The 23,556-nt window shown below is 31.2% G+C and overlaps 1 protein-coding gene across 6 annotated transcripts in view; it reads right to left on the minus strand.

The window, feature by feature from the left end:
* Positions 1-23,556, minus strand: part of LOC115874399 (protein split ends-like) — a 245,229-nt gene that overhangs the window by 170,168 nt on the left and 51,505 nt on the right. For 5 of the 6 annotated variants that reach the window (XM_030889565.1, XM_030889564.1, XM_030889561.1 and 2 more), the window contains exons 1-2: positions 20,684-20,721; positions 7,466-7,543 (exon numbers count right to left, since the gene is read on the minus strand). The exons of the other annotated variant lie outside the window; for it this stretch is intronic. In XM_030889565.1, coding sequence (XP_030745425.1) covers positions 7,466-7,543; positions 20,684-20,709 — 104 coding nt within the window. In that variant the 5' untranslated portion in view covers positions 20,710-20,721. Of the gene's footprint in view, positions 1-7,465; positions 7,544-20,683; positions 20,722-23,556 lie in introns of those variants that run through there. 6 annotated transcript variants of the gene reach the window in all.

The following is a 23,556-nucleotide window of genomic DNA, read 5'->3' on the forward strand; positions in this document are numbered from 1 at the left end:
TTAACTCGTTTTTTATATTACGAGTTTTTTGTTAAAATTAATGTTAGTGTTGAGGTACTTTAAGCTTAAAAACGTCTACTAGCAGACCTCGCAGTCAAACATTGTTCCTTTTAGAACCTTTTTGAGTGCGAAGTGTACAATATAGCTTAATAGCCAATGCAAAAACTCATCGCAACCTTATTAGAATATTTTGAACGGGAATAGTGCTGATAAGGAGGTGAATTTTGTTGATGTAAATAATAACTGTTTATATATTTATAATTAATTTATTTTTGTTTCTTATAATATTTTGATAAAAAGAAAATATGTAAGAGTGGGAAACGCTGTGCTGGTCAAGCTTAATCACGTGACTAAAAGTTTAATTGGTATGAACTATAAATGAAATTATTTAGGTACATACATCAACAAAACTCACCTCCTTAACAGCACTTAAGGGACATAAAGGGTCATTACTATCGCTTTCCCGTTGAAAATATTCTAATAAGGGTGCCCTGAGTTCTTTTACAACGATTAATTATTAAACTATCTCGTACACTTCGCATTAAAAGAGGATCTAAAAAGAACAATGTTCGACTGCAAGGTCTGCTAAGACAAAACTAAAGTGTTAAAACGAATGATAAAACCAGGAAATAAATAAATGTTGCAACTTAGCATTTTTAACAGAGCTACCACCTAGTGGGAAATTTAAATTCCAGTTAGCCAGCCCGGCGCCGAATATGTCCATGATGAATTTAAAAATCGTCCCCTCGATTACGTAACTAAGAGTTTAATTGGTATAAAATATAGATCTATCTATATTTGAAAATTTATAAAATTTATTATGACTGGATGCTGGATGTAGACGATTTCTATATCAAGTTCCCTATTTTTTGCTGCTTAATTCTTCTCTAAAAACCTCCATAAATTGCTCGCAAATAATTTCAGTATCCATCCGTATGATTCTGTTGACATTTTCAAACTAATCAATTCCGTTGAAAAATGTATACACTTCTCGTTCAATTTAGCCGAATCAATGTTCAACAAAACTGAACTGTGTATCCGCTTTTACACTATCTCTATTAGACAGCTCTACACGGTCCAATTTGTTCGGATAGTTGGGTCGATTCAGGTTAAAAAATCGCTTGGGTGTAGGCTTCTCATCTGATAATTGAAAATCGGGTCTGAGCGTAACCACCGTGGTTACGGTCTGAGTTGGGTGAGCAAACTACACTCACCGGCACGAAAAACGGGCACCTTAAAATTTTTATGTATTTTGATTTACACATTGTGTTCTAGCGGACCGATTTTGATGATTTTTTAAGCAATTTGTAGCTAAATTACTTGAATTTCTAGTGTCTCTTTCTAAATTAAAAATGAAAATTGCCAACTGTCAATTATACGAGGGAAAACAAAATATTGATATTTTGGTGAAAGTTTCAAACAGCCTGTGGAGTACGTTAACAAAGCAAATAATTTAAAAATCATCTTAACATCTAGATGTATCTTTTCTCGCTAGTTTGTTTTTTGATTCATCTGATTAGCTTAATTTTTTTTTGAAGATATTCGCTTGTGAAGAAGACACTGACATGTTTTTCGTATTTTTTACATTAAAACCATGCCTTTGCTTTTGGTCCTAGTCAACAGACCTCTATAAAATAATAGTTATAATTTATGTTATGTCAATGTCTTAAAAAAAACATATTATTATTGTCTGTTGGGCAGATATGGTTTTAAGTTCGAAAGTTCATCTCTACAATGATCAATTAAATAACAATAGCCAATAGCTCAGTATTTAAAACCATATCTACTAGAGTAAACGCCAATAAACAATAATAATATGACAGTGACGTTACAAAAACAATAAACACTATTTTGTAAGCGTGTTGATCCCAAATCAAGTCTAAAATCAGGTCTAAAATTGCGTTAAAATCGATACCGTCTTATTCAAAAGCAACTCCAATAAAAATAAAGCTATTGAGACGAATCAAAAAACAAAATATCCAGAAAACAATAACATAATTTTTAAATTCCTTGCTTTGTTAACATATTCCACAGGGTATTTCAAACTTCATCAAAATATCGACACTTTGTTTTCCCTCGTATAATTTTTAAAGAAGGTGTCCATTCTTCCCAAAGAGACCTGGTTCAAATTAAAACAGTAGAAAAAAGACTCAAAGTCTCGGCCTCAACGTTGAATCGAGACTCTCAGTGAGAACGTTGAGATCGAGACTTTTGACAGATGGAACTTTTCATTTTTAATTTTGAAAAAAAATACTAAAAAGTCAAATAATTCAGCTACAAATTGTTTTAAAAAATCATTAAAATCGGCCCATTAAAACTAAATATATTAAGCTTTAAAATACATGAAAATTTTAAGGTACCAAACCAAACCAAGCTGAATTTTTTCTATTATATGTACCACTTTTTAGGCCATTATCTTTTTTTTTGTTATAATAATAAATAACGATAATACGAGGGCAAGACCGATTTTTTTTCATGTTTACCAATAGAAAGCAAAATTTAACTAATGATTATAGATCCGATTCGAATCGATTTGTTGTGAATCGAGGCAAGCAATATCGAATTTCGTTGATCCGGCCTCTGGGTCAACCAAGTCGGATGTGTGTAGGCCGCTTTAATTTACTCAACATCAATAAAGCTAAAGTTATGGCAGGACTAAAAATATATAGATAATTTACTTCTACTTTCAAGTTGCATTTATAATGACAGTAATATAAAATACGGCTAGTTTAACCTTACTGCATGTGCAATTGTCATTTTGTGTTACACGGTTGTGGGTATGTGCAAATATTGCGTATATTTGTACATACAGCGTCACAAGGCCCTAGCATTTTAATTTATTTTTAGTACACACAAAAGCACTATCGTATTTCCAATAACATATTCAGGGACAACTATTTTCCAACAATTGCGTTGCATTTCATTACAAGGTAGTTAACGTAGTTACGCCATTTGGTTTCAGCGATTTTTACAGAGTTGGTTTTTTACTATGAATAAATCTTAGATTTATGTGCGAGAAACACTTCCTTCTACGCAGTTATAATAAATAATCTCCTGAAATACCACAAAAAACAATTCAATTATTCCGATCATTTCTCACACATTAGTTTTAGAAAAAGCAAACAATCTAGCTAGAAAAGGAGCGAACACTCCACTAACTGAACCTGCACGCAGTTAGGGTGGAAACCAACTTAAAGCAGAACTGAAGAACCTGGAAGACCCCATCTGTAACCTGGAATGGGAATCTTCCAACGGTCTAAGACACTCGAAAACAATTCTTAGGGACCGAAAAAAATGAAAGATTTTCGTTGATTTAAGTAAAGGTACATTCACGCTGAGAGCGTCCGGTCGTTCAGGCTGGGAGCGTCAGCGCAGCGTCATATGAGCTGATATATGATATATGAGCGTCATATGAGCTCTTAAGGTTTTCAGTTTGTAAAATGGCTTCAAGGAGAGCAGTTTGTCTAATGAAACAACATATTTTACATTCAAAAGAATGGACAAAAAAGTAGGAATTCACCCTATAAACAGAAGACGATATCTGCATGGAGAATTTCATCATTTATATCTTGAATTTCGAAAGCTCTCATATATATATACTGTTACTGTGAAAAAATACTTACTAGAAATACCTAGAATTGTAGCTATTTCTTCAAGTAGTCGATCATTCAGATTTCTATTTTTATATTGAGGTAATTTTGCATTCCACAGTGCAGATCTTGCCTGTATTTCAGCGATTAGCACCTCTGCATGCTGGTCCTCAGACGCCATGACAACCACTGAATGCTAGAAATCTCGCTGAAAAACAATTCAGATTGAACTTGACGCTCGACGCATAGCGGACGCTAACGCAACGCCGAACGCGACGGTTTCTGCCTGAACGGTCTAATTTAAGTTAAGGGAACTGATTTAGTTTCGTGGCGACGCGGACGCGACGCAAACGCGACGCGACGCTTGACGCTCTCAGCCTGAATGTACCTTAAGAACAATCTTCGAACAATCGTCACGCGTTTTTTAACAGGACACTGGCTCCTCAATGAACACCTCAATAGACTGAAGTTCAGAAACAACGGTGGATGCCGATTCTGTGGGAAAAATAGTGTAACACCAGAACGTCTCATCACTTGAGTACGCCGATACAACAACCATTCATTCATCAACACTGATATTAGAGATGGAAAACAAGAAAACTAACCTATGTAAAACGGTCCCAGATACTGGCTGTTGTGAAAGCCCTAAGACTGTATCATAAGTTATAACTCAAGATAGGAAGACATAATAGTCCCTCTCGAAAGTGGCTCACGCCTGTAACTTTTTTATTTTTTCAGATACAAAAATGAGATTTGGTATGTATATGACATAAATTAGGATTGATTGACGTATTAAATTATTTTTGGTCACTTCCTATTTCACCGAAAATTACTACAACTTTTGAATTTTAAATGACACCTCGGTATTTTTTACTTTATTCAATAGAAAATGACACTCTAAAATAGAATGACATATCATATTATGTCAACTTTTCACAGAATTTTTAATCAGGGAGCCTTGGAAAAAGATTTTTGACTGTCTAATGTTTTTCGTCTCTTGTTCTGACCGGTTAAAAGATGCCGAAATTGTATTTTTAATCATAGCATATTTGGAAAAAGCATTTTTTACGAATAATTTGGTACCACACACTTGGTGTTTTGAATCAAGTTATCGTTATGAACCGCATGTTACAACTTCAAATAAACCATATGCGAAAATGTCAAAAGTTGACATGTGATATGACATTCTATTCAGAGTGTCATTTTCTATTGAATAGAATACAAATATACCAGGGGTGCTATTTAAAAATCAAAAGTTGTAGTCATTTCCGGTGAAACAGGAAGTGACCAAAAACAATTGAATACGTCAATCAATCCTAATTTATGCTCGAATTTATGTTATATACTAACATACCAAATCTCTTTTTTTTTAATGAAAAAATAAAAAAGTTATAGGGGGTGAGCCACTTTAGAAACGCACCCGGTATGCTATTTACAATGCCTCCTATGTGACACCGATTGCTCGTCCTAACCTACCCTAACCAGCTAGGAATTGCTTGCATCAAAGTGCACTCCAATCCCTCATCGGGCCGGACGAAAAAGGTGCCGAAGTGCGCCGAGGGAAACCTTGCTAAACGTATTTATTTATTAACGAACACTTTTCTTGTGTAGGTATGAACTTAACCTAGTAGATACTGTAATTTAGACTGTAGTTAATACCGTACCGAGAAAAAAAACGAAAATAAACAAAAATAAACCAACAAACCAAACTAAACCATAACATACCTAACCAAAGCAATCAAAACTCGCTGTAAGCGAAATCGCGCCTGTTTACGAATTCCAATTGCCGAGTAGTTTTCAAATCTTGCTATATTTTGGTACACTTCCGCCATAAGTTTTTTGTTGCGTATGTACGTTTAGAAAAAATTCTAGAATGAAAAACAAAAACGTATTTTCATGTACTATTTTTGTACTGTACAAATACATATGTACCCAGCTTTAAGGCACACGTGATCGCCTTGCCCGATGAGGGATTGGAGTGCATTTTGTTGCAGTGCAATTCCTAACCGGTAGAAACGAGCAATCGGTGTCACATAGGAGGCATTGTTAATGTGCACTTTGTATACAATATACAGATACACACATTAGTTTAATAATTTCTGGATACAAGTTTCGATAATTATTATGTTAACAAAGATTATAGCAAATGAAAATAATGTACGTATACTGATGAAGCATTGTTAGCCATACGTGCACCGTCCGTCGCGTCGTCTATAGATTTTATAATACGGTATGATCGAAAAAAAAACGGCGTCAAGTTGGCTTGAAACTGACGATCGATATATTCTCCTTATACTTTTACACATAAATGACAGCAATCTTGATTTCCAAGCCAACTTTGACACCGTTTCGATCGTATAGAACTTATGAATTCGTGATTGGTTTGTTGAATTGTTCTACTTTAACATTTATACAGAGTGTTTCAAAAAACATGTGCCATCTCTCGTGGGGGGATTCCTCACTGCTTTGTTTCGTGTAGCTACAGGGTATTAAAGTCTTAATAATCTTTCGATTTATTATATTTTCTTCGAAGTACCTACTTATAGTGATTCGAATGAAATTTTGAGGATAAAAATTACTATTAGTGCTACATATTTTAATGCTAAAAAAGTGGATATAAATTCATTAGGGACGTGCATATAGATTATCGCTGGAATATTTTTAAAAAAAATCATTCGCCACTGACTTTTTTTTGGTATAAAAATTGTGTTGGCCGTTTAATGCCAACTAATCTCTTGATATTTTGTCGAATTAGACCTCCTTGATGAGTTAAACGCAATTTTATTAATTACAATTAATAAAATTAAAAATAAAAATAAAATTAATAAATTATATAAAAAAATTTAATATCATGAACTTGCGAAAGTTTTAAATAAGTACTCTTTGATTTTATTTAAAAATAAAAATGATGTAGGTTGGAGTAATAGTAATAATAACTAATATAATATGTAATAATAAATAATATTTAAAATAAATTAGGCAAAATACTAAAAGTACTTGGAGGAAAATTATAAGTAAATCGAAAAAAATTAAGACGAAGAATCCGATCTATGTATGTTCATATGAGAAACAAATCTTATTTTTAAGTTAGGAATCTCCCCACCAGAGATTGCACATATTTTTTGAAACACCCTGTATAAGGTTTCAACCTAAATTATTTCAAATATTCTTATTAGTTAAATGAACAGAATTAAAAAAAAATTACAAATAAATTTCCCTATAATAAAAACACTCAGAAATGAATGAATATGCGGTTAAATCTAAATTATTTCAAGAAAATCTTTTAATGCAAAGTAATTTTATAACTCTTTAAAGAAGTGAGAAATTTCTTTCATCATATTCTCTCAATTCAAGATACCTATTAATCAAATTATATATTAACTACATATTATATCAAAATTATCAATTTTTTATGCTTAACTAGAAATTGACAAATAGCTATTTACTAAAAACGAATGCTACATTCCTAAGCATTAATTTTGTAAATTGCCTGAAAATGGATGTATGTATCAATCAATGACGATCAAGAACATTGACTTTTAAAAAATATAAAACAAAACTAGCGTTCCTTCTTTTCGGATACAAAATAATAATCTACATTTCACTGAATCTGTTTTGGACCGCGCAGCACTGAACGTATCCATACCGGGGTGATATCCACATGAGGAAAACAGCACATCACACTATCTCCAACTGACGTTACATAGCACTAGCACCCGCGACGATCTCCGAAATACGTCATAAACGCATCACCACAGAAGAACATATACCGAGTGTTACGTAGCCGTGACACACCGATTACATCACTAAAAATGTAGAAATTATTTTATCCGAAAATGAAGGAACTTCAGTTGTAGAGAGTGTTAGAAACTTACCTCTTATTATTTACATCCTTCTTACTGTTATTTTTTGAAATGCAATCTTTATTTTTGCAGAATAAGTGTAGAACGTACCTGAAAAAAAAACAAAAACGTTAGTTTTATATCAATCAATTTTCGAAACATCAAAACATAAAGATGCATTACATCGTGCAATTTTTGTTCGCATTCGAACGAAAAACATATACATATTTATAAAATTTATCCATAAAGGTGCGTTCACACCGCCGCTCCAATCATTTTTTTAACATATACTTTTGTGCGCGCTAAAAAAACAGTTCAAAAGTATATGTTAAAAAAAATGTCTTGTGCGGCGCGGAGCGGCACAGCCGGTGTGAACTCACCATAACATATCGGAAAATAGTCACATTTATATAAAAATTCGAGAAAAAATAATTTTTTGGAAATAGATTTGTACCTATGTCTGAAAACGTTCTATCCTTTTTAAATCTTTCTATAATTAGTGTTAATTTGAACAAGAGTGTTATGTCAATTTTTCACTGACGTCTAGATTGACCTCGCCAAAATTATCATCGATTATCATTTTTCCCAGCCGTCTTTAACGCGTTTTTTTTTCGTTCATACGTATATGCTATTATAAGAATCGAGTGGTATGATGGCAACTCATAAATTTTTCACTGTATTAGTAATTTAAATATTTTGACATAGTGATAAACCAAGTTTAAAAAGATTGCAACTTTGATTGATTTATCTCAAAGAGAAATATTTATCAAGTCAAAGTGAGGGGCCCCCAAATTTCATTTCATATACATTATTGCTCATACCCATCATATCTGCATTAAACAAATAAATGATAAGAAATGAATATACACATTGTTTAGCAAGCCCATATTTTTTAGGATTTATTACAACTCCAGATATTGTAATAAAAATTGCTAGTTGCTAGTTAAAATTTAAGGCTTAACAAAAAAGCAGTATTCTGTAGAAAATATTGTCGAATCAAGTCATGATGACGTATATGACGTCATGACGTAAGAGAATTGATTGCTTAATATACTACTTGTAGCGATTTTTACGAAAAGATCTATTTTACGTAAAAAAACGGCAGAAATGTATAATATTTTTTTACTCAGTAGTTTTATACAGGTACGGACGGAATTAGTAGTCTTCAAACCAGTTAAAACATATGTGCGTGGCGCCCCCTACAAGTAGGAGTCATATTGACATCTAATCAAATTTCTCATGTCAAAAAACACCCAGGCACCAATTTTCATTCAAACATCGGCATAATTCACAATTATTTATCTGCAAAAACCCGAAATAAAAATGAAACTTCTACACCCTACATCTCTGAAACGAATCATTATACAACATAAATTTATACGATTTTTTTTATTTAATTTTATCTGCAGAATACATGCTGCCCAAGTTTCCGGAAAACAATTCGGACCACCCTATATAGAAAAAAAACCCTGACCCCCGGACCACCCTGTATATAAAAAAAACCCCTCACTCATTAGGGGCTTTCTGCTCAATGGTATCTCTGCTCATGGTAATATCTCGTGTTATGTGTCAAATCTTTAAACAGCTCGTTGCCGTTGGTTCCCTTTTACAGTACCTATTTACTTCAGTCATTGGGGATCAAAAAATTGGAATTGGAAAAAAGTCCGGAAAAGTTTTGGAACTTTGCAGGTTTTGGGGTCCCTAACTAAAATCCATAAAATGCAAAATTAAGGAGAATAAAATTTCCTATAAAAAAGGTTCTCTGAAAATTTTCGCTAAAGTCAACCGTTTAGGTACAAAATCCCTGGAAATTTTACAATTTTAAGTATTTTACAATTTTTTAAGTATGATATACATATAGTCGATTTTGCGCAATCAAATGTCGATTAGGGTTCACTAAAACCCTCTCTGCTCTTCAGTCCTTCACTCTACGTGAGAGTATGGTGACATCATGTGTTGATTCCCCTCACTTCCTCGGACCAAGTTGTTCGAGACTGCGCCATATGTGAAGCTTCGGGGAGGCTGTGGCCCACTAGGGTTTTGACTTGGTCTACCCACCTCTTAGGTGACCTTCCACGTGATCGTCTTCCCTCTACCTTCCCCTTCACCATCAGTCTCTCAATTGAGGTGCCACTCCTCGCAATATGGCCAAAATATCGGAGGATTGACTGATTTAATCTGGTAACCAGCCGTGTCTCAATTTTTAGTTCCTGTATAATGAACTCTCGCTAAAACTAGTTTTAGTTTAATTTCTTCAATTTTGTCATGAAACAGTGGCGTATCATAAATTCGCTCATTAATTCATGAATAATTGTCGTGCTGGACAGCATTCATTGCAAACTTACCACCAGGTTCAGCATTGGTCTGGTTGTACCAAAGATGCCGAAGAATGGGGATGGAAGAAAACAAAAACAGGCATTACTCCAGTCACAACGGTAAAACATCCAGCTCCAAAATCCCTATTGGCATTTTTATCCTGTAAAGGCAAAACCAACAACTGTGGTAAAGCCTCCGGATGCAGAAAAGCAGGATTAAAAATTAAAATGTTCAATGATTTGTGCATACTGCAATGGGAAATCCTGTGACAACGTCACTGATGTGTTACTCGCCGAATCCGAAGAGGAGTTGGAGAGGAGTTGGTAGATATTCCTCTGGCAGCTGAAGATGAAGAGTTGGACGAATTGAGAGACCACCCTGATGAGCCCAGCACAGCAGACACGATCAACTTTGACATCAATGAGCCAGGTTCGCCGGGCTTGTGCAGATAAGTTAAATTTTTTAATTTACCTAGTGGAGTAGGCGTCCGGGGAGACCACGTTAAAATAGACGCGCCATGTACTTTACCTCTTGGGTGGTGTAGAAACAAGTACACATTTTCAATAATTAAAATTTATTATTCATAAACGAATGAGCGAATTAATGATACGCCACTGTTCCATGACAAAATTGAAGAAACTAAACTAAAACTAGTTTTAGTAACCCTAATCGACATTTGATTTCGGAAAATATCATATTTTACGCAAAATTGTAAAATTTCCAGGGATTTTGTGCCTAAAAAAAATTTTCATAGAACCTTTTTTATAGGAAATTTTATTCGCTTTAATTTTGCTCTCCTCAAATTTTTGCGGAAAAAGCATAGTTTTTCAGATATTCACAAAATACCGATTTTGGACGACATCTTAGCAAGATGGCGGCGCCGGCGGCAAGTCTGGAAATGTGCATTTTATGGATTTTAGTTAGGGACTCCAAAACCTATAAACCTGCAAAGTTTCAAAACTTCTGGACTTTTTTCCAAGCAAAAATCCCCAATGACTGAACTAATTACAGAAATCTTAAATCGTATGATTAATGATTAGTTATTGCTTGGAGTTTAAAAGTAAGCAATATTTTTGAAACCAAGTAATTTTGTTTTGGTTCTGGTCATAAGGTCTCGAATACCACATTGAAAATACTTAAATGTTCCCGAATGCTACTTTTCCAATTCATACTGTGTAATTAAACCAAACAAAATACTGATGCTTTCAGATAAATTTATAATTACTGTTAACAATTACATAAAGACCACTCTAATAAACGGAAATTAGAAGCCAGTAAATTTGCAACACATCAATTAATTTATTGGATAAGTAATAATTGTTAAATAATGAGTATGATTAGTTTAAATTAACGAAATAATTTATACTAACGCCATAAGGCTGTTACACGTTTTAAACACATACACTTTATGTTTTTCTAATTGGAATTTAAATTAATTAATTGTAATTAGAAAGAGTGGCAGCAATTGGAGGGAGATGCTCAACATCTTTGTACAATTTATAATATTGTTTTAAAATACTGAATCAGCGATAATTTGATACTGTTAGATGTATCCCCTCTAAATTTTGGCCAGTGATTAAATTCAAAAGTTACTGAATAAGATTTTTATGTTTAAATGTAGATTTTTCCTCTATATCCATCTCTAAAAACAGTTATATTTCTTAAATTTGTTCATTCTTGTCGTGAATAATCTAGAGAGAGATTCTTAAAAAAACACAATATAAAATCATTATCTAGAATCATTCTAGACAATAAGAAAGATAAAATTAAAACTATGTTATTATACAGGGTTGTTCACCACATACGACAAGGAGTATTGTAGCTAAACGATTAGATTTTTGCAAATTGTAAGTTTTGGGTTCGTTGAAGGACTATTAGAGCTACAATTTAAAAATATTTTTACAAGATACAGAGTGTCCCGAACAAATAAAAAATATCAAAGTTGCATTTTTTTAAATGGAACACCCTATATATTATTACATTTTTAGTTTCTATGATTAAAATAAAGGTAAATTTGATTAAGGTTTATCACCCTTAAACCTTGCCGTTTTTGAAATATTTTCAATTTTGTGAAATTGCAGTAAAAATTTTAAGGCTTCATTTCTCCATGGGTATCAGTTTTTAATACTAAATATTTACTGAAGTTTAATTATTGATCAGTTATTGTGTTGCAATAATAAAAATAATACTACTTCATACAGAGTCTCTAAAAATTTATTTTAAATAATTTCTAGCTTTAAACGGCAATGACTTGTTTAATTTAAATAGAATACCCTGTATATTTTAGGAGAATCAGATGCACAATTTAATTGTCCATCAAATTGTATTATACCATTTTAACCAATCCCTTCAAGTTTTCGTAGAAATGCATTTTCTTATCATTTAGACCTCATTTATCAATATACCCATAGAATATTGACATTTTGGATTGTTTTTAAACCAACAAATGTACAAAATATACAGGTACTAAAAACGATAATATTACCAGCTTATTTGTATACAAAAATAAAATTATTTAAATATTTATAAAAGAGTATACTCTTAATTAAATATACCACCATTATTTCCGCCCAAATATTAATTAATTGCATATTTAATTGTGTTAGTTAATAAATTATTCTAAATAAATGTGGATTTGGAATCAGAAATCAATATAATAATAAGTTATGAAAATGAACGTCTCTGTTGTTATAAATAAGCATTCGTCAAAAAATGAAATACAATTTTTAAGGCGTTACTTTTTACCACACTGTCTGATACACATACAAAATTCAGTTTTTTAGTATTTGGAGCAATTATTATTAATCAACGCAAAGAGTCAATTAATGTAGTTTGAATACTTGAATCATATTAATTGGTCCCCTTTTCCAAATATTTAAACAATTTTTTTAATTTTTAATGACATTAACGAACTATATCGACAATATTAGTATCTGTACCCTTTAAAAATTTGTTACATCTTTAAAAATAATCAAAAATGTCAATATTCCATCGGTATATTGATAATTGAGGTCTAAATTATAAGAAAATGCATTTTCTACGAAAATCTGAAGACATAGGTGAAAAATGATATAATACAATTTGAAAGACAATCAGATTGTGCATCTGATTCTCATAAAATATACAGGGCGTTCCATTTATATTAAAGAAGTTATTATAAAGCTAGTTATTATTTAAAATAAATTTTTAGACACTCTGTATAAGGTAGTATAACTTTTATTATTGCAACACAAAATTTAGTAGATAGAAATACTTCAGTACAATATTTGAGTTTAAAAACTTAAATACGCCTAGAGAAATAAAGCATTAAAATTATTACTGTATTTTGACAAAAACCTAAATATTTCAAAAACGGTAAGATTAAAATGCGGTAAACCTTAATCAAAATTACCTTTATTTTAATCGTAGAAACTAAAAATGTAATAATATACTGGGTGTTCCATTTAAAAAAATACAACTTTGATATTTTTTATTTATTTAGAACACTCTGTATCTTGTAAAAATATTTTTAAATTGTAGCTCTAACAGTCCTTCGACGAACCCAAAACTTACAATTTGCAAAAATCTAATAGTTTAGCTACAATAGTCCGCCTCGTATGTGGTGAACAACCCTGTATAATTAATAATTTATACTAAATAACTCCTTAGTATGAATAGCTTTGTTTGAATTCTGAAGATCCTTGAAAGGTTCTTAGCTTTTTTGAGGATAAAAACTCTTAAACCATACGTTGATGCATTCAAAAATATTTAGGCCTAAGTGTGTCCAACGATAAACACCGTATGATCGAAAAAAACGCCGTCCAGTTGGCTTGGAAAGGACAATCAATGACATTACCCATATAATGACAGCGATCTTCATTTCATAGTCATCGCTGAAGCCGTTTTTTTTTCGATTGTACGATACATGACAGTAATAGCTATTATTTTAATCTAATCATAATAATCTGTTATTTTTCGATGTCGTCTGTCAAAATCTTCTCCGATTCGTTGGAAAAACTTTAACAAACACTATTCTGGAAAGACAGAGATATCACATCAAAATATTTGGGATACATTTGGTGAATAAATAATGCAACATGAACCATATTTTCATGCTTATTGATACAAAAAAATGATGATAAATGTATGTACATAAAGATTATTTTAATTTGCCATATGGGATGAATAATAAAAAGTATGATAATGACATTTAAAGCAAAAGTAATTTTCAAAACTAGAATGTTATTAGAACATAATATCAGAATCGTTGAAAATAAACAAGTTAGGTTTCTAATGATAAGAAATATTAAACTCAATAAATAAGACATGTGCCATATGTTCAAAAAAAAGGCGTCACAGTAGTCAATAAAATGACAACCGATAGTTATTTACTAAAAGTTAAAAGATTATACAAAAATTGTCAAAAATTAATAATTTTTAAAGAAAAAAATGTTTCCAGAATGAAATAAATTGTTCAAAAATAGAAATCAGATATTTTTATTTTAGATCAACAAAACGGCGTCGATTTGGCTTGGAAATGACGATCGACATCAAATAATACCGACCTTAATTTTTAAACAAACTCTGACGCCGTTTTTTCGATCGTATGGTACGTCGATTGTCATTTCAGACACTACGCAGTACTTTTTCGATGGTTTGAGGTTTGTATATAGAAGTTAAATAGGGATATGCATAGGTTTGAAAGAAAAATAAACATATACTTATTTGACCAAGTCGATCGAAACATAAAAGGTGTCAAAGACGGCTGGGAAATAACAATCGATGGTAATTTGGCGAGGTCAAGCCCTAGACGTCATTTACTTGGCCCGTACTCTTCTATTTTTTAATGACGCTTACTTCTAATTTATTTTTATATTGAGTAAAATGTATTTTTAAATGGTGTAGTTTAAAATTTGATAAAATTAGTATTAATTTTTGACAACTTTTATGTCAATTTTTAGTAAATAACGTCTAAATATTGTCTAAACACCAGCCGTCTTTGCGGCGTTTTTTGTTCAATTATACCGTACTATGTACTAATAAAAATACAGTTTCTTTTCTTTAACATTAACCTGTGCCTTGAGTATATAAGTCTTATTTTGTGAAAAATGATTTTCAATCTAGGAATAACCAGCCCGAACTAATTAAAAATGAAAATAATGATGAAAAATGTATTATTTTATGCCATTATTAATAAATAACAAACCATGCAAATATTTGTAGCAAAACGTCCAAAAAGATAGTGGAATTATTAAGTATGTATATAAAAAAACATTTAACATTAATACAATAATGCTGGTTGGGAGTAGAACAAATGGGATGTATGAAGAGTAAGGACAATGATAATAGTTTATTATATTTATTTGAGTAGATACATCGATACAACGATTTGATGAACGTAGTTGTATCTACTATAAGTGTTCTAGAAATAGATCATCTTTGTATTTTATAGAACCCCCCATTTGTAGAATAGAAACACTTGATAAGTGCTTACGATAAGTGAAGAAAATGTTGAAACATTCAACACATAAGGCGGTTCTTAAAGTTATTTTTGGTTTCTGCGACTCCAAATAATAAGTAAAAAATCCTTCCGAAGTTCTGTTATGTTTTACAAGCATTTTCTACGCTTTCAGCTTCATTCGGAAGAAGTAAGAAATTTGTCCTCTAAATTCAATGTAAGCATTCAGAACGTCAAAATTAGTGGTGGTAATTTTTAACTGCTAGAAAAAGTTAACAAACCTTTTAACTTTTTCCTTTGACTTTTTCCTTCAAAATTTGCGAGCAATGAGCAATGTCATTTTGGTCTTTGATTATCATCTGTCAAGAGAAATTGTGATTAGAAAAAAAAGTTGACTATATTGCAAGCTAATTATTAGGCTTTCTACATGGATACAACCAAAGATACAACTGTCTACCGCAAGCTGTTTCTAGGATGCCCTATTAATTTTTGATTGTATTTTTTAGACATCGTAAATGATCGAAAACTAAAAACTATAAAGCACAATTATTGAAACCACTAATTTGGAGCAGTGGCGTAACTTGATAACTGGGTGCAACATATTTTTGGGGGTCCCTGAGTAAGGAACAAAACCAAAAGTATATTTTTTACTAAGTATATTTTTGAAGGTTGCCAAAGTTCCTGTGGAGCCCCGGTGCTTTGCGCCGAACTGCCCTATGATAGCTACGCCACTGATTTGGAGGTTCTGAATGAGACATTAAACTTAAAGCAATTTGTCATTGAATTGATGATGAGAGGCAAAGAGGTGACACAAAGCTGAAAGTTTTTGATCTGCTATGAATAATACAGTGAAAAAATGACCTGAATTGGCAAATAATCGGTCATTTACATAAATTTTGTTAACATTGAATAATATGTATAATATTTATTAGATTATAGTGAATTTTTATTATCTCAAATAAATCGGGGTATGTATTCGATTGTTTTCTATGTTTTGTATGTTTTTTTTTCAGACTTAATAAAAATATATCTGACACATATGCAAAGAAGATATTGCTTGTGCAAAGAATTTTTTGTACAAAATAAATACTTAGTAGCTAATTTAAGTTCAAAATGCTAATTAAAAGGTCAAAAAGGCCAGCTATTTATTTCCCTCACGAACATTTTATTTAAACAAAACTGGTATACTATAAAAAGAATACAATTTCCAAAATTCGCCATAGTCAAAGATATAAATAAAATTATTTATACAGGGTGAGTTTTCTACGATGTTCTCTATGGGTATCTCGGATACTATTGGAGATAGAGAGTCGGTTAAATGAGGAAAGAATTGTAGTTTTGTGGAGTCATAAATATGCGCTTTTCAGATTTTTGATAAAGTTCATGGCTTACTAGATATTAAAAAAAAACAAATTTCGACAATGTTAAAAATTGCCCCTAATTTCATTATAATCTATTTTAGACAAAAAGTTTTCAGTTAAAAGTTGTAGATATAGGTTCAACATTTCTTGGTCATGCATTATCGAGGATACGTTGATCGGCGAACGTTACTTACGTTTTTTAGAGAACGGATTTCAAAATGTTACAAAAATTAAATTTAGATACTCGCGCATCAATAGAGCGGTTCCAACATGACTTTCATTAAAACTGCAAAAAGAAGTCATGAACTTTTTCAAAAATCTGAGAGGCGCATATTTATGACCCCACAAAACTGCAATTCTTTCCCCATTTAACCGACTTTTTATCTCCAATAGTTTCCAAGATACCCATAGGGAACATCATAGGAAACTCACCCTGTATAAAAATAGCTGTGTAGGACTTTTCGAGTAACAATTATCCCCAACTTTTACCACAAAACCTACTACAGTTCATTTTTAAATCTCAATTAATAATGCTGGTAAAAATTTGTTCATGCATGTATCATCATCCTGTCCAAAACGATTCATTAAAAAAATTAACGAGAATGACAGTTGAATAAATTTGGACTGGCAAATATTCACGACTGATTGATTGATTGATTGCAGTGCCAGAAACGTTAATCTTAAGTCGATACAATATTAAAATTGGCTGATTATCAGTTGCGATAACCAGCAAACTTCCAATCATGAATAAATATTTATTTTATTATTTGATATAGGTAAGTTAATATTAACTTTAAGTTTTATTTCTTATTATTTTTCTGCGATGGATGTTTTGAATAAAAAGATTAAGGAAGGAGTATAATACTATCCATGTATTATTCATGCATGGTGGAAGGAATCGACATCATAGGTCCCCATCCTTGACAGTTCTGTTTGACGTTTCAATTGAAACATTTGAATTTGATTTGAAATTTTGTGGATTTGTTTGTCTGAAATACTGAGCGTATTTTATGTTATTTATTTATTCTACAATTGAAGAGTCGACTCGAACAACGTTGTAACTTACATTTTTTCAAATTTTCAGGAAGGACAAAAATCGATATATCTATTATTTTTCCTTTAAAATGAAAGAACGTTGTACGACCATGACAGTTATAATGTTCTTTCATGTTGTTACCAATAACTTCCCGCTCTCTTCCCATAGCTAGGCTGCTTAGCATTTTACACAAGAAATATTTGGAACAACGTTGTAACTGCATTGTAACTTACAGCGTTTTTCCATTATTTGCATATTTTTTAATATATGATGTGTTGGATTCAAAATAGAGAACGTTGTATGCTATTATTATTTTTATTTTCAAGCTTGTCTCAGTAACGTTCGATTTACGTTTTTTACCCCAATTTAAAGTTTTTTGTAACGAAGGCGACAAATTTACAACCGACATGATGCACAACAGACGCCCAAATAATGTATTGCGCTACTAGTTATAACATTATTCCGCGGAAATTATTCAAATGTCGAACTAAAATATTTTATTGGAGCAAGAATTTTGACGGAGAAACAGATATTTTGTGTTAGGCAGTTGCTTGGGGTACTATACAACGTTATTCCATGAAAAAGTCGATTTTAAAAATTTGCGAGTTACAATGTTGTTCGAGCCGACTGTTCAATTATTGGTTGTGGTTAGAGCTGGCAAATCTAGAAGGAATTTGTCTCAGAACTTAAATTAACAGTGATACTATTTATCGAAAAAGATTGGTTGTACAGGGTGGGCCAAATTCGACGATTTTAATCGAGACGAAAACTAATATCGGTGTCTGGAGCTTAATTTTTATCAAAAACATGATGGTGAAAACCGCACATCGATATCTGTTACTGTTTTGGAGTTAGGGGTGTTTTTCAAAAATGTGCATTTTTAACAAATCGCTGTAACTTTTTTGCTATGGAAAATTTTGTATTTTTATGAAAACAAAGCATGAAAAAATTCCAAAGCACCTTTTTACGTAGAATTTAATGGTTTAAGTATCATTTTTCAAATTAATAATTTAAGAGTTATCAACAGAAAAGTTGATTTTTTATTTGGGACAGCCTGTATATTTTTAATTAAAGACTTAATAGTCTCGAAATACAGAATTTTTAAAACGCCTTCGAAATACAGAATTTTTAAAAGTTCACCACTTTTAACTAGTAGGCTTTGGACCCCTTATTGATGATAATGTTTCTAATAGAACTCGAAAACATATTTTTTCAGCAAGACAAGGCACCGCCTCAGAACGCTGAAGTTTTCAGCCAATTTCGAGAATTACTGAATTGCTAACCAAGATCCCAGCCGTTGGCCATCGATGTCGCCGGACTTAGTACCTATGGATTTTTATCTTTGCAGAAGAATAAAGGTTCTTATTTTTAAATTGCCCGTATAATCTAGACACGAATTAGAAGTACTTAGCGGTTATGCGAGGTTATCTTTCACTCTCACTGAGTTAATGAATTTCGCGAGAAATGTTCAAAAACGGTCCCGTCTGTCCATAACAGAAGACGGTCGACATGTCGAACATATGTAGCAAAATCTCATGTCTTGGTTTGCTATTGTTTTTTATTGTTATTGATATAGTTTAAATGTGTTGATGTTGTTAAATATAGTTTAAATGGTTATAAAATTTTGCATCTCTCATTGGGCAAATATTATTTTCGTTTTAATTGCCGCTCACAGCTAGATTTTTTTTGGATTACAGCCGACGCCGTCCGAAGCCTACTTATTCAAAGTGGGCGAATTTTAAAAAAATCTGTATCTCGAAGAGCAATCAAGCAAAATATCAAGTATGCTATATTTTTGGAAAGGTAATTTTAAATTATTTTCAACGAATTAAAAATATACAGGGTGTCCCATATAAAAATTCAACTTTTCTGTTGATAACTCTTAAATTATTAATTGTAAAAAAATACTTAAACCAATAAATTCTACGTCAAAAGGTGCTTTGGAAATGTTTTTATAAAAATACAAAATTTTCCATAGAAAAAAAATTGCATTAAATTAAAAATGCACATTTTTGAAAAACACCCCGTATATCGATATGCGGTTTCGATATACGGGGTGTTTTTCAAAAATGTGCATTTATCCGATATCGATATGCGGTTTTCACCATCATGTTTTTGATAAAAATTGAGCTCCAGACACAGAAATTAGTTTTCGTCTATAGAAAAAATCTCCTATAGAAAAGGGTGTTTCCCTTTAAAAGCGTCCAATTTGAGCCACCCTGTATAGCGTGCGATACATCTCGATTAAAAATCGAATGAAATAATGGAATAACTTTTCACTGGAGGACACTATTATAATATACATACGTGTAGAAAACTAATCATTTATGAAATTCACCTATTATTATTAAGTATTTATAAAAAATAATTAAGATACGTCAATTTGACTTACGTGCTTCAGTAGCGTATCTGATGTTTGTGTTCATTTAAATAACTACTAACATTTATTGACGACGTAACATAAAACAACAACTAATTGAGTCTACCCTACCTTATATTTTTACACGTTTTGAATAAATTTAGAACAGCACTGATAAACCGCAATTTAATTAGGCCATATTGCGCTCGACTTTTGTTTTATGATATGCTCCATCCTTAATATTTTTACTCAAAGAATGGATGGGAAGATATGCAGACCTGGTCATCATAAATCGCTGACAGGAAATTAACACATAAGGCAATGTCTATCCTAATAAAAATTCAAACATGTTAAAAAGAGACATAAAGTAGGCTAATACATTTCTTTAATGAAGTATTACCGGAAATTTAATTAATAATTTAATACCGACCAATAAAGCGAGGTTAGAATTAGACCATTGTGCAGAGTGTGCTACAGTTGTCATACTTCACACAATATTTTTACATTCTCAATGTGCCCGCATTTATTTCAATTCAATCTTTTCCTGTTTCTGTCATCAACTAATAACGTTACTCAACCCATATATCTTTGACTTCCTCATCAAAACGCAAACCGCCGATTTAGAATGACCAGGGCTGTACGATGTAGGAAACAATTATTGGATCGGGATGAACATTGAACATTAAGTAACAGAAAATAAACGGTTAACAAAAATAGAAAACAAAACACTGATTGTTCTTACAAGGCCGGCCGAGACGAGCCGTCCATGATTTCTTCTTCCTGAAAATTGAATAATTTTAAGAATTATTCATTATTTCGGAGCAGCTAGATAAATTCCCAGAATAAGTTAATAAAACGTTTATAAAACTAAGTACATAATTTCTTGTAATATTTTTATTATCTTCTCTTTTTCTCTCTTTATTGGAATAAATATCTTTGATCTTTGGGAGACATACGAGAAAACCTTAAAGAAAATATTATGTTTTATCAGAGATAAGTCGGTAATATAAGACAAAAAGAAATTCACTTTTTTATTAGTCCGGACTTTTCTGTAGGATTGTTAACAATCCGCTTTATCTAGCTTTTCTCGCATCCTTCCTTTTGATTTTTATTAGAACAAAAAAATATAATACTTAAAGGTAAAAATATAATAAAATAAATATATTTACTATAAAAATATATAAACTCTAAAAATATGTATAATTTCGTGTGCCTGGCCCTTCTTACAATATAACTAACAAACAATACTATATCCTTAACAATGTTATTAACGTAGTGTAATATATTTTCAAATATTTGTTTTTATAATAGGAATATATTATCATAGTCGTTTAATGTATCCCATGATGTAGAGTCGATTTAAACCTAAATAATTACATGTAAATTTTAAACATGAGAAATAAGAACTTTTTGAAGAATTGTATTAATTTAAAAACGAAATAATAAAAATGAAGCAATTCTCCGTTTTAATTATTTTCTATGAAGAACCATATAATTAAAAAAAAGCTTCAAGTTGGCTTGGAAATGACGGCCGCTGGCATTTACATATCACACATAGTATAAATGACAGATTTTCATTTCCACGCAAACTATGGGGCCATTTTTCTGTCGATAGTATGGTACCTATTTTAGTTATATAAAATAAAATATCATTTTAATCAAGTTTACCAAAAAGATAAACATTATATTATATACTTATTATAAGTATAAACATTTTTATATTTGTATAGTTGCGATTTTTTATAGAATACTTGTTTGTAAATAATAGATATGGCAACATCGCCGTTTCCAGACCAGAATGATGAATAATCACCCAACTGGGCGACGAGTATGTGGGTGAAAAATCGATAAGGCGGTGTTGTCAAGAGCTTGAAAATTTTCTTGTAACTAATGTAGAACTATATTTACAGGAGGAATTTTTACATATAGCTAATTAGATATTAACAATAAAACAAAAACCGTATGATAAAAAAACGCTATCCAGTTGGCTTGGAAATGACGATCGATGACATTCCCCATATAACTTTACATATTATAAAATATGAGAGCGATCTTCATTTCCAAACCATCTCTGACGCCTTTTTTTATCGTATGGTAGTTAAAAATCTCAGGTGTATTGTATCTACGATAATACTTTTTAGGTCCATCAGAGATTGCCAGAAGTAATGAGAAGTATATAAATGGAAAACAAGTTAAAATCCCTGTTAAATATAAAAAATAGACTAGGTAGCTCAAAATTTAATAATATGGCTATTTATAGTTACCTATATGTTTAGAATTTCATCTTAGAATTATTAGAATATGTTAGAATTTCATCTTACATTTTCTTTGTGGATTACTTAAGAGTTAATTTCTTTATAAAAAAATATCATTTACTAATATCTTTTTTGTACGTTTTATTGCTTCTTTCGACTTTTAATTAATACTTATTTTATAAAATTAATAATTTCTTTAAAATTCCGACATAATTGAACAATTTTTTTAATTCTATAAAAAAATATTTTTTTTGTTCGTTAGAAAAGTTCCTATTTAAAATTTCATATTTTTTAAATAAGTATGCTCAGACATTTCTTTTGTCTTTTTTAATTTGATGTTATCTCTTCTACAAATTCTCTATCATGTCATTTATTTTTAAAAACAAAAATACGTGTTTTAATTGCTTTTACTGTTCGTGTTCCAGAATGATGGAAAATAAACGATAACTTTACAGAAATGAATTATATCACGAATATAATTTTATACAAAAGCAATATTTTTTGTACTACCTTAACTAAAAAATTAATTTTTTGAATTCTTTACCAAAAGCCGAGATACTTGTTTACTTTTTCACATTTAAATTAGATGCAAAATGACCCCAAACAAACTTTTACTTTAATCAAATATAGATAATGAAAAACGCAAACATCTGTAGATGATAACATATTATTATAAATTAATTATTTAAAACGTTAAACACGCAACATAAATTATTAACATAACACACTAAGTAACGTTCATTCACTTCTAAGTCCATTAGTTTCACCTCATTTGTCTAATTAATATTTTTGATTATGTAACAAAATAAATGATAATAAAAATAAGTAAAAAACTGAGTAGAAAGAATTAATAAAATAAGAAAATAAAGAATCTAAACTTAAATAATGAACAATTATAGCAGCTTTTCAACAGTTCAGAATCAGCGCACTCTATTAGATATGTACATAAATAGTCAACGTTTGACCTACATTTAAACAGATGATGGCATTTTTAGGTTATCCAATCTATTTGAGATCTTACTGTAAAAGACGGGGAGCCCATACCTGATTCATGGAAAACGTCATGGATAATTCCGATCCACAAAAAAGGAAGGAAAGATATTTGCACTAACTACAGATGTATAGCTGTGTCTGACACTCTTAGCAGACTGTACGGAAATACTTAAAACACTAATAGAAGATGAATTTAGCCCCCATGAGATTGAAGAACAAGCCGGGTTCAGAGCAGGCCGCTCATGCATTGATAATATTTTTCCATTAACTCGGATCATTGAGAAAAAGACGGCAACGAATAACGACCAAATTCATCTCCTGTTTGTGGATCTTAGTAAGGCTTATGATACGGTACCAATTAAGAAAC

Source organism: Sitophilus oryzae, unplaced genomic scaffold (genome assembly GCF_002938485.1).
Source record: "Sitophilus oryzae breed Bouriz unplaced genomic scaffold, Soryzae_2.0 scaffold_1274_pilon_pilon, whole genome shotgun sequence".
Taxonomy (NCBI): domain Eukaryota; kingdom Metazoa; phylum Arthropoda; class Insecta; order Coleoptera; family Curculionidae; genus Sitophilus; species Sitophilus oryzae.